This window comes from Fukomys damarensis, unplaced genomic scaffold, assembly GCF_012274545.1.
Source record: "Fukomys damarensis isolate Sample0158 unplaced genomic scaffold, DMR_v1.0_HiC HiC_scaffold_1, whole genome shotgun sequence".
NCBI lineage: Eukaryota > Metazoa > Chordata > Mammalia > Rodentia > Bathyergidae > Fukomys > Fukomys damarensis.
Window position 1 is genome coordinate 30,603,763 of NW_022900913.1, and position 15,146 is coordinate 30,618,908.

Consider the following 15,146-nt stretch of genomic DNA (forward strand, 5'->3'; position numbering starts at 1 on the left):
TTTTTTTTTTTTTTCAAGAGAGATGGGTTTAAACTGAAGGGTAGAAGAGGGACATGGAAAACTCAGCAAGAAAAAAAAATCAAGAATAAGAGTAGCTCATAAGATTCAACCATGGGCATGTATAGTTAAAAGAGACAGACTTTTCTGAAGCATCCCCTATCATGGTATTAAATCCAGGTAAGCTGCCCAATGGTTAGCAGTAGGTAGTTCCTTAAACATTTCAACCTGAAACAGAGGAAAACTTACAGGTCTTATGGAATACTGCTTTCCTAGAGGTCAAGGACAGTGAGTAAAGTAGGTTTGGCTGAGTCTAGAGGCGAAAGTTACAAGTGGATGCCAGCCAGAAAGCACACTCGAGGCCCCTACGGAATGAGCCCAGGATAAAGGGGGAGAAGATGTATGTGAATGTGAAGGGGTGTATTTGTTTCCTTTAGGAAATGCTATGGACTCCTAGATCAAGACTGAAATATTTAGCTGGCATTAAATAATGACAGCAAGGGCTTCTAAGGATGTCCCTTCTCCAATTCCTAAACAAAAATTGTAAAAACAAAATAAAGCCAAGTAAAATTTATCCAAAACTCACTGGCAGCCACCTTACAAGATAAGATCACCTCTTGCTCAAATTTTAAAATGGGGGATAAAGAAAAAATCAGATGCCACAGGAGGCCAGCTAAGCTCCTATTTTGTTTTTTACCAGGCCCAGAAGCACTACCAGGAGGCTCATGACTACCTTATGCCCAGCCACATTATTGAGTAATTTCCAATCCCAGTCTTTGCACTGAAGAGCATTGTCCTCAGTTTTCAGTATCCTGAAATACCCCTCTCTTGGAGAGATTTTTAAGAAATATATGTCCTGGGATCTGCTCTTTAGGTACCTTGTTCTTACATTCTTCACACACAGTGGTATATTAACTATCGGAGTAACTCTGCTTAAAAAAAAAAAAATTCCAAAAAACCCACCTAACCTCAATTTTTAAAAATTTATTTTGAGCATAGAGCTCCTTTTTCCTAAAATGGCCAATGGCAACAATTTGGAAAATATGGTCCCATACTAATGATATAAAATGGTTTTCAATGTATAAATATCTAATAAGGTCATGTAAAGAAGGTATACATACTTATAAGGAGAAGCAAGGGAAAGAGAAAGGGGATGGCCTCGGGATCTCTGAAAGAAAATCTTACCTTACATGTAACTTGCTGGTAAAAATAGCTCAAGATTTTTTTCTTGCAATGTTGGGGATCAAACCCAGGGGCTGGCTAAGAAAGCTCTCTGCCAGGGAGCTGTGCTCCCAGCCCAGCTCTTTTGACGTCAAATTGGTAGAGGGTGGATTAGTCGAAATGAGACATAAAGAGATGAACGGGGGCCTGACATTCCATTAGCCCTTTGTTAATGCCCTCTGGGTCCCTGACCTTCGCCCCTGCAGTGGTAAAAATATTTAAGAGAATATTTTTATGTTTACTAGGTGGAGAAATTGGTCTTGGTTTCTCTCCGGTATTAAGAACAAGAATAGAAAAGGGGTTGAATTGAGTATGCCCCAGAAGGTTCTTCCTAACTCCTACATGCAAACCAATAGCCTGGCCCAGGCCCTTAAGAATCCAAACTTTGCTGGTTGAATATCACAGATATACTTGAAAGAAGTCCTTTGATGACTGGCTGGGGCATCAACAAGAGCCAAGGGAAAGATTAGTTCAGAGAACATTTTAATTTTTTGCATTTTATAAACTTTAGACATTTGTAATCTCAAGTGGCTCTTGGGGGAAGAAAAGTTATCAGCTACATGTCCAAGGAGTAACATAGTAAAGCTTACATTTTACACATGCACAAGCTAACTAGATCTGCAAGATAGATACTTTGTACAATACTCATTTTGTGTCAAAGCTCTACTCAATTAAGTACAAGCCTCTTGGGAGAGATTATCCAATTTGTTGAAGTAGTTACTAAATTTTAGACAATATTAAAATTTAATACTGAAAAATCTTGGTGCAATTCTGATTAAAGATATTTGTGGAAGGCAAAAAAACTAATAAAATAACAAAGAGTTTTATGATTTCTGTGCTCCATCTGAGAGAATGGTAAGCAGTAATGGACACTTAAATGTCACAGGGATGCGTATACATTTTTAAAAAGAAAGACATGTTACAACCAAAAGCCAGAGAAATGGAGAAGAATGATTCTTGAGGTATCATTTATGCTTGATTTATTATCTCATGGTAGCTGTTTTTCAAGAGAGGTGGCCCCGCATGGGAACTTGGAGGTGGAGGATCAGCTCCGGCTCCGCTTAGTTAGCTACAGCATTGGACAAATTCCCTATCCCTTTTGAGCTTTAGTTTCCTCACAGAATTATATTTCACAGCATGGAAGGAATAGCTGGGATATTGTGCATGTGATATATAACAATTCCTCAATAAATGACGAATTTTTAATGGTTAATATATTGGAGATGATAATAAATAGGAATTTTCATAAATAATACATGGGTCAAGAGGTTTAAGGAACTGAATGCAAAATTACAAGCCAGGTATGTTTAGGGCACGAATTTATTAGAGTTGGAGAAAGAATTCCAATGTCAAAAAACGTAGGGTCTCTAGTGGCATACCCAGAAGAACTTTCCTGGAAACTACCAATGTAAGCACCTGCGGCTTTTCTTGATCCACAGCAAAGTGAGAAAATTTCTTTTATTTCCAAGCTGACAGGTAACGGAAAAGGCAGATGCTCTTTGGAAGCAACGGCCTTGAAAAACTGCCCTTATGGATGGGTACCAGGGCTGAAAACAGCTATGAGTCTTGGCCTTGCAGTATGTCTCTACCTCTGGAGAAGCAGATCCTTCTCCTGGCCTCACTGAACAGTAGGTAGTAACTCTGGGCCTGGCTGTTATCAGTGCCTCTCAGACTTCACCTCTGGCCGGCCCTCCACCTCGTTTGTTAACAGGAAGGAGAACATCTGACAGAAGATTTTTCAAAGACTTCCCCTAGCAAACCTCTTTTCCAGCAATCATTTCTTCAGCATAATTTTACATAGATCGTTAACAATTTACATGCTATAAGCACAAGTATGTAGAATGCAGTTTAAGATTCTTAGAATAGTCGTTCTAGTATAAAATAATAGAACTACAGCACACCCGGAGATAAAATTTTAAAGCTAATAAAATTATAGACAGTGTTTACTCATTTTTCTATTACTATGTGCCAAATAGTGTGAAATACATTAAACACACTCTTATTTAATCCTTATAATATGCCCATAAAATAGGAGATATTATATTAATGTTTTAGTCTAAAAGAAGAAAAACAACTTGCCTACAGTTGCACAGTAAAAAATCAGTGATAGTGAAAACCCAGGTCTACTGATTTTGAAGTCTACGTCACATAACAAAGCACTATTTTACTGTTAATATTAAAATTTCTAACCTAGACACTGTACACTTTGGTTTAAAATGAATTAAAACTACTCTGTTTCATAGGAAATTATAAGTATTTAAAAAGATAATCTTGATATTCCTTTGATGAAGGTTAAAACTGTGTGTACTTGTGATGATACATATTCCATATAAGTAAATATACACACCAAATATAGACATGTAATCATATACATTCCACAGGGGCAGGAGAGTGTGAGAACAAAGAACTGAACTCGGAATCTGAAGAACTAGATTTTGATCCTGCATATAAGACTTCAGATATGTCACGTGCTCCAGCCTCAGTCCTCACTTATGAAATGAAAGTGATAATTATACTTAATGGATCCTTAAAGTATCTATCCCATCTGAAAACTATATAAAACACACTATATAATTATTACAACGTATTTTTAAAATTTGCCATTTATGTACTCCAGAATGATAAAGAATCTAGGATGTTTTCTTTTGCTACAAAAATATTTTAATTATTTTCTGTTTAGCTTGCTGTCTAGCTGGTATATAACATAAATATGCATTTTTGAATTCTTAGGTATTTTTAACCTTCCTAAATGGAAAGCTTAATTTCCTAGTATTTCTGGCACAGTTTAGGAAAAATATCAGTGGAATGATTAGGAGTTTGCAGACCTATTAATAAATATTCTGTGTTCAGAAAATAGTGTGTTTGCCGGGCATGATGGCGCATGCCTGTAATCCCTGCACTCAGGAGGCGGAGGCAGGAGGATCACTGTGAGTTCGAGACCAGCCTGGACTACATAGTGAGTTCCAGGTCAGTCTCAACTACATAGTGAGACCCTGTCTCAAAACAACAACAACAACAGCAACAAAACCCAGAAAATAGTGTGTTTTATGATACGTGTACAAACTTTTTGTTTTGTTTGTTTTGTTTTGTGAGACAGGGTCACACTATGTAGTTGAGACTGACCTGAACTAACTATGTAGCCCAGGCTGGTCTCGAGCTCACAGCGATCCTCCTGCCTCGGCCTCCTGAGTGCTGGGATTACAGGCATGGGCCACCACACCTGGCACAAGCTTATTTTCTATAGTATTATTTGAAACATATAATGTTTAGAAGCAACATGAATTGTTCAAACTTTTAGGCTAGTCATTCATTTATCAGCATATTATGCAGCTCTGAAGAAAAATCGGCTACTTCTTATTAAATTGTAGGAAGATGATATACACTTTTTTTTTTTGTACTGGGAACTCAGCAGGTCCTTGCACTAAATCCCCAGCCCTTACACGTATTTTCTTAAGCAAGAGGGCTTGAAGATATAGCTCTGGTAGAATACTTGCTTAGTATACTTGAGGTCCTAGGTTCAATCTCCAGCACCACCAACACTCACACAGACACAGAGAGAGAGAGAGAGAGAGAGAGAGAAGAGAGAGAGAAGCAAAAAGACATTGCATATATTGCATATAATATTCTACTTTTTGGGTATAAAGCTGAGTTTTAGAATCTATAAATTTTCTTATGTAAACATAAAACAAACTTCGTATTGACATGTAAGAGACTAAGAAGAGTTATTTCCACGGAACAAGGGCTGGGAAGACCAGTAAATAGCAAATGAGCAAGAAAAGTGACTTCTATTTTACTGCATATCATTTTATACTTGTTGCTTTTCTGAGACAGAAAGTAATTTCTATTTAAAAATGTAAAGGATTTAAAAATTTAAAGAAAAAATTGAATGCTCTGAAAGGGCATTATTCAGATCTAAAGATATGTTTCAGATTTCTTTATTCTGACACCAAATTCAGGTCAATCTACATTAAGGTTGACTTTTGATTTGTGGAAGAGGCTACATCTGGGATCATAATATATAGTGAGGGATTAGAGGCTGAGAAGGTTACTGTGATGATGGGATTTAAAATAGAAACAGTGTCCTGGACAACTGGGTGAGGAGAAGAGGTGCGAGGGGGAGGAGAAAGAGACAGGAAAATGCTGGTGGCTCTGCAGTCCTGCCTGGCTCTTTGTCCCTCTACTGTACTAGCCATCTTCCAGGGCTGACCTGGCCTGGCCTGCAAAAGCACAGAGGGCTTTCTCAGCATTAACATCTTTGAAGACTCATCCAAAAGTGATGTTACCACCACACAGATGAGGAAGGAGTGGAAACGCAGACGGAGGGTGTGGAGGAAAACTCCCAAAGACTTCTGCTTAATATCAGAACCATTTCCACGGCACAAGCAATGAGAAGCTGACACCAGGCTGATTCTTTCTAGGAGATGGAGCATTGGGTCATTCGAAGCTTGCTTTCTACATGGGAGGATTAATGGTGAACCGATCTCTACCTGTTTACCAGGAAAAAGAGCACTGATATGAGGAAATTGACATACTGAAGATGCTTCCACAGTGCAAAAATGAAAAACAACTGTTAGGTCTAGTACTGCTTTACATTAAAACATAATTTTGTAAAGAGAAATATATGACTAATATAGGTACAGGCACTTGTAAGCGTATTTTTTCCATCTTACAATATACATCAGTTGCACATCCTTTGCAAAAAAAAAAAATTAATCTTCTCGGACATTTTCACTATGATGCGAGGTTACATATCTTTAACCAGGCATTTAGTATAAAGTTATGCCACATTCTAAAAATTGCTGTGACATCCCTGGTAGAAAATTAATCTGTTTATCCAGAAGGAAAATAATGCACTCCTTTATCTGCCTTATTTTTCTAGCTATGCAATACATATGAATAAATTCAGAAAACTTTGTACTGAGAAATTTGAACACTTAAAATATGAAACAAAAAATATCATCTCCTAAGAGTTGTTTTCCTCTCTTATTTGAGAACTGGGCTTAGGAAACATAGAAGGTGTGGATATTTGAAGGCTTAGATTTCTCATCTTCAGTATTATTCACATTTTGGCCTGGATAATTCTGTGAAGTGAGGGGCTTGGCGGGGCATAGTAGGATGTTTACCAGTATCCCTCTCCCCTCTGATACCAACAGCATGCTCAATCCTGACAATCAAAAATGCCTCCAGACATTGCCAAATGTCTTGTTCTTGTCCTAGTTGCTCCTTTGGGGACTACTTACTTAGAAGTTTTGCTTACTTATCTGTCTATCTCATTTCTGGCAGTAGGGATAGCTTGCCTCAGTCTCTTTCAACTGAAACGAAATGAATTCTAACTGAAGAAGTAAAAGCAATGGTTATTATTAAGCAAAAGCATTTATCAATCAAATGGATATATTCCCACCCTCTCTGTTGAAAACCCAGCCACCAAATCATTTTCTCAAAGAATGTTTACGTAGAACTCAGACTTTCTACTTTCTCAGACCTCCCACACAAAAGAAAGAAATGCCAAAGAAAATTCACCACTTACATGCATGAGTACAGTTATGGAATCATTCCTTGTTACAACTTTCCCCCAGAAGCTAACACACCTCCTGCTGCGGAACAAACCATACTGCTTAGCAATGAGAAAATAACTCACTGTTTGCAGAATCAGCTTTTCGGAATTTTGTGAGGTCAACATTGGGTGGTCTGCTGGGTTTGGGTGGAGGTGGACCCAAGGTAGACAAAGGAGGCAATGGTTTCTGCTTTGGGATTGCTGAATTTTTGTCTTCCTTTTCTTTCTCTTGACTTTGGCCCCAGAGCCCCCCCACCATCAGCTTGGAAGGAGCCTTAGGGAACTTGGGAGCAGCCCCCAAGGCTAACTCTTCCTGATTCACTTTACTGAGGAAGATATTCTTAGTGGCATCTATCTTCCTATATTCTTTATTTTCTTCACTATTTTTGGAGAGGCCCGGGCTTCCTCGGCTTCCAGCAGGTTTCAGAATCACTCCAGCAAATGGAGAAGTTGATGTGTCACCTCCATAGCCTTTATTTTCTGGGTCTTCCCTTGGTTTTAAAGAGCCTCCCTTGGACTTGGCTCCAGGGGGTGTCAGGGATCCTTTCTGGGTGGACATATTCTTAGTGAGGCTCTCGTCTTCGTGGGAGTTCTCGGTACCCAGGGCTGACTTCTGGCCGATGGCGTGTTTGGGGAAGAGGGGTTTGGCATCGTGATCTTGTGAGGTTGGTGTAAACTTGCCTTTAGCCCCAGCCAGCCTGGGGAATGTTAGTCTCTGCTCACTTTCTGCGCCTGGAGGGGTAGGCCCTGGCTTTGGGCCTGGTATCTTCATGTCTTGGTCTTGGTTTTCACTGTGAAGTGATGGCTTATTGCCAAGATGCCGGGGAAACACAGGTTTAGAATCTTCTTTGGGCAAGCTGATGGGCTTGAGGCCTCCAGGTTTTGGAAATCCCATTTTTATGTCAGGCTCTCTGGTGGCCGAGTTTGCCAGTGTTCCAAATCTTTGGTTCACTCCACTGGGCTTTACAAAAGTGGGGTTGGGTTCCTTGTTTGGCTTTTCCTCAAAAGTAGGTTTCACCGCCAAAGGTGGCTTTGGAGTCCCAAATTTGGGCATGTTGCTGGGTCCTGCTGGAGGGTTGACATTTCCTTGGTGGTCGAATAAGTTCTTTCTTGCTTGTATTCCTGAAGGTGGGTTTTGTGCTGTGACTTTGAAGGGCCGGTTATTGCCCGAGACCTCATCTGTCAGGTTACTCCCTGTGTTAAACTTCGCCATGAGGGACTTCACATCTGCTTTTCCATCCTACAAGCACAGGGAACAAAAACTTGCTGAGAACCAGAAGTCTCACTTGCACAGTTGAACATACTATACCTCACAGGGCTTCCTGGTTTGAAGCCTACAGCTTTGCTGATTGGTTAACGAGATATTGTAACATCTAAGTTCCTCTATGGCAAAATAAGTTGTGAGAATCTCTTTAAGAGGGAGGGCTCTGTGCATACGGGTTTTTTTTATTTTGTTTTGTTTTTTCTTTGGTCATTGTAGAGTAATTTGCTCATTTTTGTTTAAGTAACACTTGTTTTTTCTCTCTCACAGCTTCTCTAGCTGTCTTGTTGGATTTAATCTGACTTGGTGTTTAGCTAGCTTTTTTTTTTTAATCTGAAAAAAATATAAAAGTGACTAACAAAGGAATTCTTTCAACTTTTACAAATTGAAACCCTTAAATAGAAAGTACACTGAAAACATGAAAGTAAGCCCTTCTGTAAATTTAGGCTGTGGGTTTTACACAGCATGGCCATATTGCATCTCTGCAGTTTGCAGGAGTTTTCTGGTTCTCGTTCTCACGTGAGATCTGTTTGCTGTCCAGGAGAGCAGGGACAATTGCTTCCTTTGTATAAGTAAGCAATAGAATGGGTCTCTTAATGACTTAAAAGCGTTGAGTGCTAATGATTCATCTGTATCAGTACTGGCAGGCAGAGTGCTCATGTCCAGAGTTGGTCCTGTCTTGAGGTTCTGATATGGAGGCACACAGTGGAGGGAACATGGAAATAGAAAGGACTGGCTGGAAAGTCTTATTTCCAGACCTTTTTTTTTCTCTCCCCCTACTAGCCTCATATCTTCTGTAATGATGTTCTCACCCTTTCCCTGAGGTTCTACTACACAGGCTCTGCCCTCCTTGTCTAGAATGAGAATATTACAGAGCTAAGATATCAGTTACTTGCCTTTCTCTGGGGATATAATCCATTTAATCTAGGAAAACTAGATGCATTTGCTCTTTCGCTCAACAGCAAGGAGTTGTAATTGTCTCATTTTTTAGAAATATGGGAAAATTTGAGACTTTAAAAGTAATCACAGTCCCAGCACTTAGGAGGTTGAGGCAGGAGGATCACTGTAAATTCGAGGTCAGCCTGGGCTACATAGTGAGATCCTGCCTCAAAAAAAAAAAAAAAAAAAAAAAAACACAGAAAATCACTGAAGATGCACACATGGCCATGACAATCTTCCTTTTTATGCTTTTAATTTCACCTAGAAGATGTGTATGTCTCACCCTTCACTGATCGTTGTACACACCGAAGCACATTTTATCTTTCAAGGCTCCATTCAAATACCATTACACTAGATTCTGTGCTGTTGGAAAGTTTTGTCCTCTGGTCTTGACTCATGCTAGCACTACAGGTATCTTTATAAACCTCTGTGCTGTTTTATCTAGCAGTCATAAGAACCACCTCTTAGTGTGTAAATACATGTGCTTGATTGTATGTTGTCCCATTTCATTCTTGCAACAGCTGTAAGAAAAAGGCATGATTGAACCCATTTCACGGTAAAGAAAATTGAGGCTGAAACTGCAGGAGGATGCCATTGAAAGAGCATGGGAATTTGTTCTGCATTTAAATTCATTAAGATTGTCAGGGCTTCAGTTGTATCATCTATAAATGAGTAATGACACAGAGCTGCCAGAATTATCATGTGCATTAGAAATGGAATTTTTACAGTTCCTGTCTGGCCCATAGTATGGGCTCAATTGTTATTATGGAGAGTGTTGTTATTAGAACTGTTAAGTAATAAACTGAGTGATGATGCACCCTGGCAATCCCAGCATCCTGAGAGGCTGGGGCAAGGAGGATCAAAAGTTCAGGTCCAACTTGGGAAGACTTTGCAAGACCCTGTCTCAAAAAAAAAAAAAAATATGGCTGGGGATGTAGCTCAGTGGGAAGGTCCACTACCACCACAAAAACAAACACACAAAGGCCTGGGATTTAGCTCAGAGGTGCCACCGCCTGCCTTGCAAGTGCAAGGTCCTGAGTTTGATCCCCAGTACCAAAACAACAACAACACACAAACAAAACAAACAAACAAACCTATTAAGGACTCATAGGAAGACAAACTCAGGTGTGTCTAGGATTCCAAAGCCCAGAAATTGTCTCCCTCCTTTCTGTCTTCCCACAGCACCTATACTCTGGCCTGGCACCTTTGAAATTGCAATGTATGTTTGGGAGTGAAGGGTGGCATTGAGCTGAATTCTCTGTACAGTGATTAGGTAAGAAATGGTGCTCTTGGTATGAGTTTGTCTCCTTACCAATATATATGTGTGTGTATTTTTGCAGAACTGGGTGAAGGATTTAGGCAGGAGGAGAAACCTTAATAAAATCAGAAATTTCCAAGTTATATTTTATCTTACTCCTTGGATTTCTGCTTTCTACTACCTTGCCTTCCTGTACAAATTTTCTAGCCCCATGATTTCCTCAAACCTCAAGCAATTGCTGAAAGTGATGGGCAACAAGACAGCCAAACTAGGGAGATTTTGAGTGTTGGGGAGTAGGAGAGGAAGAGACCTTTCCTGAATCTCTAGGGATGTCATGGCTACAGAGGACCCTGAACCTTTGCATGAAAAACAGATACCATTTACTGGGGTGAGGTGGCTCCGTGGTACAGTGCTTGCTTAGCCAGCACAAGGACTTGGTTCCAAGCACCAGCATCAAATGAACAAATAACTAATATAAAAATTTGCTCCCTATCTAGAAGGAAGGCTTTTTTTGAGGTAGATTCTAGATTTCTTCTACATTTTATAATTTAAACTCTAGATCTACAATTCATCCTAAATTTATAACACAAGAGTGCAGATCAGAGTGATTATGAGCATAGAGTTGGAAGCCAGACAACCTGGGTTTGAATCTTACTAGCTTTTTAAACTTGGGAAAGAAGGATACATTACTTTGCTTCCCTCTATATTGGTAATAACAATGCCTATAGGACTTAGGAAAGGTAAACAAGTTCATACGGATAAAGTGCTTCAAAGAGTATTGGCACATAGAAAAATTTCCTAGCTTCATAGAGCAAACAAAATCTTGAAAACTCATCTAGCCTTCCTCTCGTTCTACCGATGAGGAAATGAAATCCTACTGTGTTACAGCAACTCCACATTTTGGATCTCACTGTGGGGGAAAACCCATGAAATACCCTAGCCCATTGTTAAAACTCACATCCTGTTTTTTAGAAAATATGGTAGGTTTTGGTTTGGAATTGGAACCTCTCCCCCCCTCTGTCTCCCCTCCCCCGCTTTTGTCTCTTGACTACCAAGCCAGACCCAAGAGGCTCTCTGTCTAGGTGAGAAACACAGGCTCTCAAGTTGGCAGCTTAGATTCAGACCTAGGAAGTGTGCCACATAACTTAACAGTTGCTTCACTTCTCCAAGGCTCAGCTTTCTCTTTCTCCATCTCTAGGGAATGATAAACCTGTGTGTCACTAGGTTTTCATTTGTTTGATAAGGGGATAAGTGAGTGAGCACATGTCAAGTTCTGAGGTCAAGAATGGCATGCAGCACACATCCAGTGATCGTCTGCCATCATTGGTCCTTCTCATTCACTAGTCGTATAACATCATTTTCTTCATGGGGCCAAAGTTTGAAGTTACAAACACTACCACTATGTCTTATTTTTATTTTAATTTTTTAATTTTGGGGGACTGGGGATCGAACTTGGATCCTTGCTCTTGCAAGGCAGGTGATGAAACTACTGAGCTAAATCCCAACCCCTATGTCTTACTTTTAAACCAAAGTAACTAGAAATATACATAGTCCCGAGTAACAGAACAGTTTCTGTGTTTGACTTCGGTTTGCCCATACTCTAAAACTTTTCACTAGGTGTTGAGAGGGAAAGAATGAGTGACAAGTTCCTCAGTACGATCCCTTGAAAAAGCAGCAAAGGGTAACTGAGCTTGCTAATGTGGCTGGCTGGTCAGCAGCCTTGATCCACAACCGTTTAACCAAAAGCAGTGATTTCTTAGCTAGCTTTAGAGGTTGCCTGATCATCACCATTATTAAGAAGCTCGTTAGAAAAGGTTTTCAACATCCAGGTTCACTTTTACCAAGAATAGCTAGACTTTTTCCTTAATGATGATAGAAAAACACAAATGATTAAAATTTAACATTTTTGCATTCTGATTTCATTATGGATTGAATATCTATTCCATTCCAAAGACTTTTCAAAACTTTTCTTTAAAGAAAAAAAATAAACCAATAGGAAAATGTTTTGTTCTAGACAGAATGAAAAATATGCCTTCTACAACCCCTGAACATAGACCCCAGTTCTGGGGTGATTATATATTATGAGTTTGTGCTCATTATTTTCAAATGACAGTAATGCTCCCCTTTACCCTCAAAACTGACCTATTTTATTTTGTTTTTGGTACCAGGGATCGAACTTGGGACCTTGCATTTGAGAGGCAGGCAGCAGAACCACTGAGCTAAATCCCTGGCTCCAGAACTGACCTATTTTAAACAATAAGTGACATGGTGACTGACCCTCCTCTGTCTCTTTTCAAGAATTAGAAACTGTTACCAATTTCTTATGTATATGGGTAAATAATACAGATACAAATAGGCCAGGTTCGGTGGCCCATGTCTGTAATCCCAGCACTCAGGAGGCTGAGGCAGGAGGATTGCTGTGTGTTTGAGACCAGCTGGAGCTGCAGTGAGTGAGTTCCAGGTCAGTCTCAACTATGCAGTGATACTCTGTCTCAAAAAACCAAAAAAAAATATATATACAGATACAAACAAATATACATATACATATACTCACATACATACATTCTGCCTATTCCCATTTTTTACAATCAGAAACCCCTAACTCTGTGTCTTGTTCTTTTCCAGGGCTGATATGCAGTTCATGTGCAGTTGATATGCACCAGTACAGTTGGATGGGATGATTGGCAACCATTCTGATTGTTTTGTACCTGTGCCACACAAATTGTTAATATTTTTAATGTTAACTCAGCTTTTTTTCCTTGCCAGCTGGTTCATATTGGTGTACATATTAGCTGCAGAATCTTGTTAAACTTTTAGTGATGTAAAGCTTGAGCTTCTACTTATTTTCAGGAAGTATTTTGCAATCTAGAAGACCTCTTCTTCAGGGAGAGGATGCATTATCCAGGAAGTGAATTCAGATCAAAGACCAGGGGGTAATGAGAGATAGAAGGCAAAGATCTAGTTCTCAGTACTAAGTCTAAAGTGTAAGCCAAACTTATAAAAGAAAACAAGAAGTGTCTTAGTGGGGGGCTGGGGATTTAGCTCAGTGGTTTTGCTGCCTGCCTTGCAAGGCTTGCAAGTGCAAGGTCTTAAATTCATTCTGAGAGAGAGAGAGAGAGCGAGAGAGAGAGAGGGAGAGAGAGAGAGAGAGAGAGAGAAAGAGAGAGAGAGAGAATGAATCTCAGCGATTACAATATTTTAAGTAAAACAAATATTTCATTTCCAATTACTTGAAATCTCCTCTTTGTAGTTATTTGAAGCGATTTGTTATTATTTGGACTCGTATGCCTATAAACACTTAGCCAGATTACCCACGTAGATTACTCTGTAATTATACAGACAGAACTGTAGAAACTCCTTTCAGAGAAATCCATTTCCTTTAGTATCTATGTGTCTTCCCCTTGTTCAGATTGGCTTATCTTCACTAGTTTAAGCTTGTATGTTTGCTACAGCCCCTAGAAAGATGGCTAGTAATAAAATTCATTATTGTCACATCTCCCGGATTTCTAGTTCACACTTCCCCATCAGGAAAGTCCTTTTTAATTTTAGCATCTACTGAAAGGCAACTAACCTAACCAAGTATATATTTAAACAAAAACTGAGATGTTGTGAAGGACAGACATTAAGACACTGTACTTATCCAGAAGATTTTACCTTCATTGTCATCTACATACTTTCAAGTAGAAAATAAAAAATATGCTGTTTGGTCTGGGGATTTAGCTCAGTGGTTCCACTGTCTGCCTTGCAAGCTCAAGGTCGTGAGTTTGATCCCCAGCACAAAGGAAGAAAGAAAGAAACAAACAAAAATATGCTGTTTGGATTTATTATGATGGTATGACTTTATTATGATGGTATTTTGTCTTTGAAATATGTCTGGATATTTAGGTAGTACAGTGATTCTCATCTGGGCTGTTGTCTTCCTCTCAGAACATACATGGTAATATCTAGAGGCACTTTTTAAAATTATCAATTGGGGCTGAGGATTTAGCTCAGTGGTTCAGTGGCCTGCCTTGCAAGCGCAAGGACCTGAGTTTGATTCCTGGTACCACACACACACAAAATTATTAATTAAGTTTATTGTTACATTTTAGGTATGCAATATGATCCCATTCCTCATTGGGAATCTGTACCTTTACATGATATATCTTGGTTCTTATTTTTTCCCCATTCCCCTGCCCTCCCTTCACCTCCTCCACCCCTCCCTATTTACAAAGACTTTGTTTCTGTTTTTTACTTTTCTCATATTTATTCCTTTTTCTTCTTTGCCTTCTGCTACCCCTCCCACTTCCCCTTCCCCTTTGGACCTTTTCTTCCTATTTCACATTATTTACTATACATTTTGATCCTTATTTACACTTTTAGTTTCTCACACCAGAGATACTTACATGGATGTCCTATTTATTTCACTAAAGAGTATGGCCTCAGTGTGCATCCATTTAGTTATAAAGGTCTCTGATTTTTCATTCTTTGTGGCTGAGATGGGTGTGTGTGTGTATATGTGTGTGTGTGTGTGTGTGTGTGTGTGTGTGTGTATGTTTCACATCTTTGTCCAGTCTCCAGTAGATGGGCACTTGGGCTGTTTCCAAGTTTTAGCTATTAAAAACTGCCACGAAGTCTGGGTCAGCCATTCAGAGATCCCATCCTTTCTCAGGCCTGTGTCAAGCCAACTGGTGAGGACTGCTTGGCTGTGCAAGCACCTCTGCAATATCCACACACACACCCATGCTCTCAGCCCTCCTGATTGTGCCAGTTCTTGGATCCACTCTACAGAGACACAGATGGTCATAAAGGTCATTTTTCTGAGCTCCAGAAGATAGAACAGAAGTGAATAACTGCAAGAAAGGCACATCAGATCTCCACAGTTGGTAAGTTGGAGAGATCACCACCTTTCATCAGAACTTTGAATAGCTTCAGAG

General features: G+C 39.5%; 1 protein-coding gene across 3 annotated transcripts in view; it reads right to left on the bottom strand.

Annotated features, from left to right (window-relative positions):
• Nucleotides 1-15,146, bottom strand: part of Fyb1 (FYN binding protein 1) — a 157,005-nt gene that overhangs the window by 76,131 nt on the left and 65,728 nt on the right. For all 3 annotated transcript variants that reach the window (XM_033760455.1, XM_010607759.3, XM_010607758.2), the window contains exon 2: nucleotides 6,857-8,012. In XM_033760455.1, the coding sequence (XP_033616346.1) occupies nucleotides 6,857-8,012 (1,156 nt within the window). The remainder of the gene's footprint in view (nucleotides 1-6,856; nucleotides 8,013-15,146) is intronic.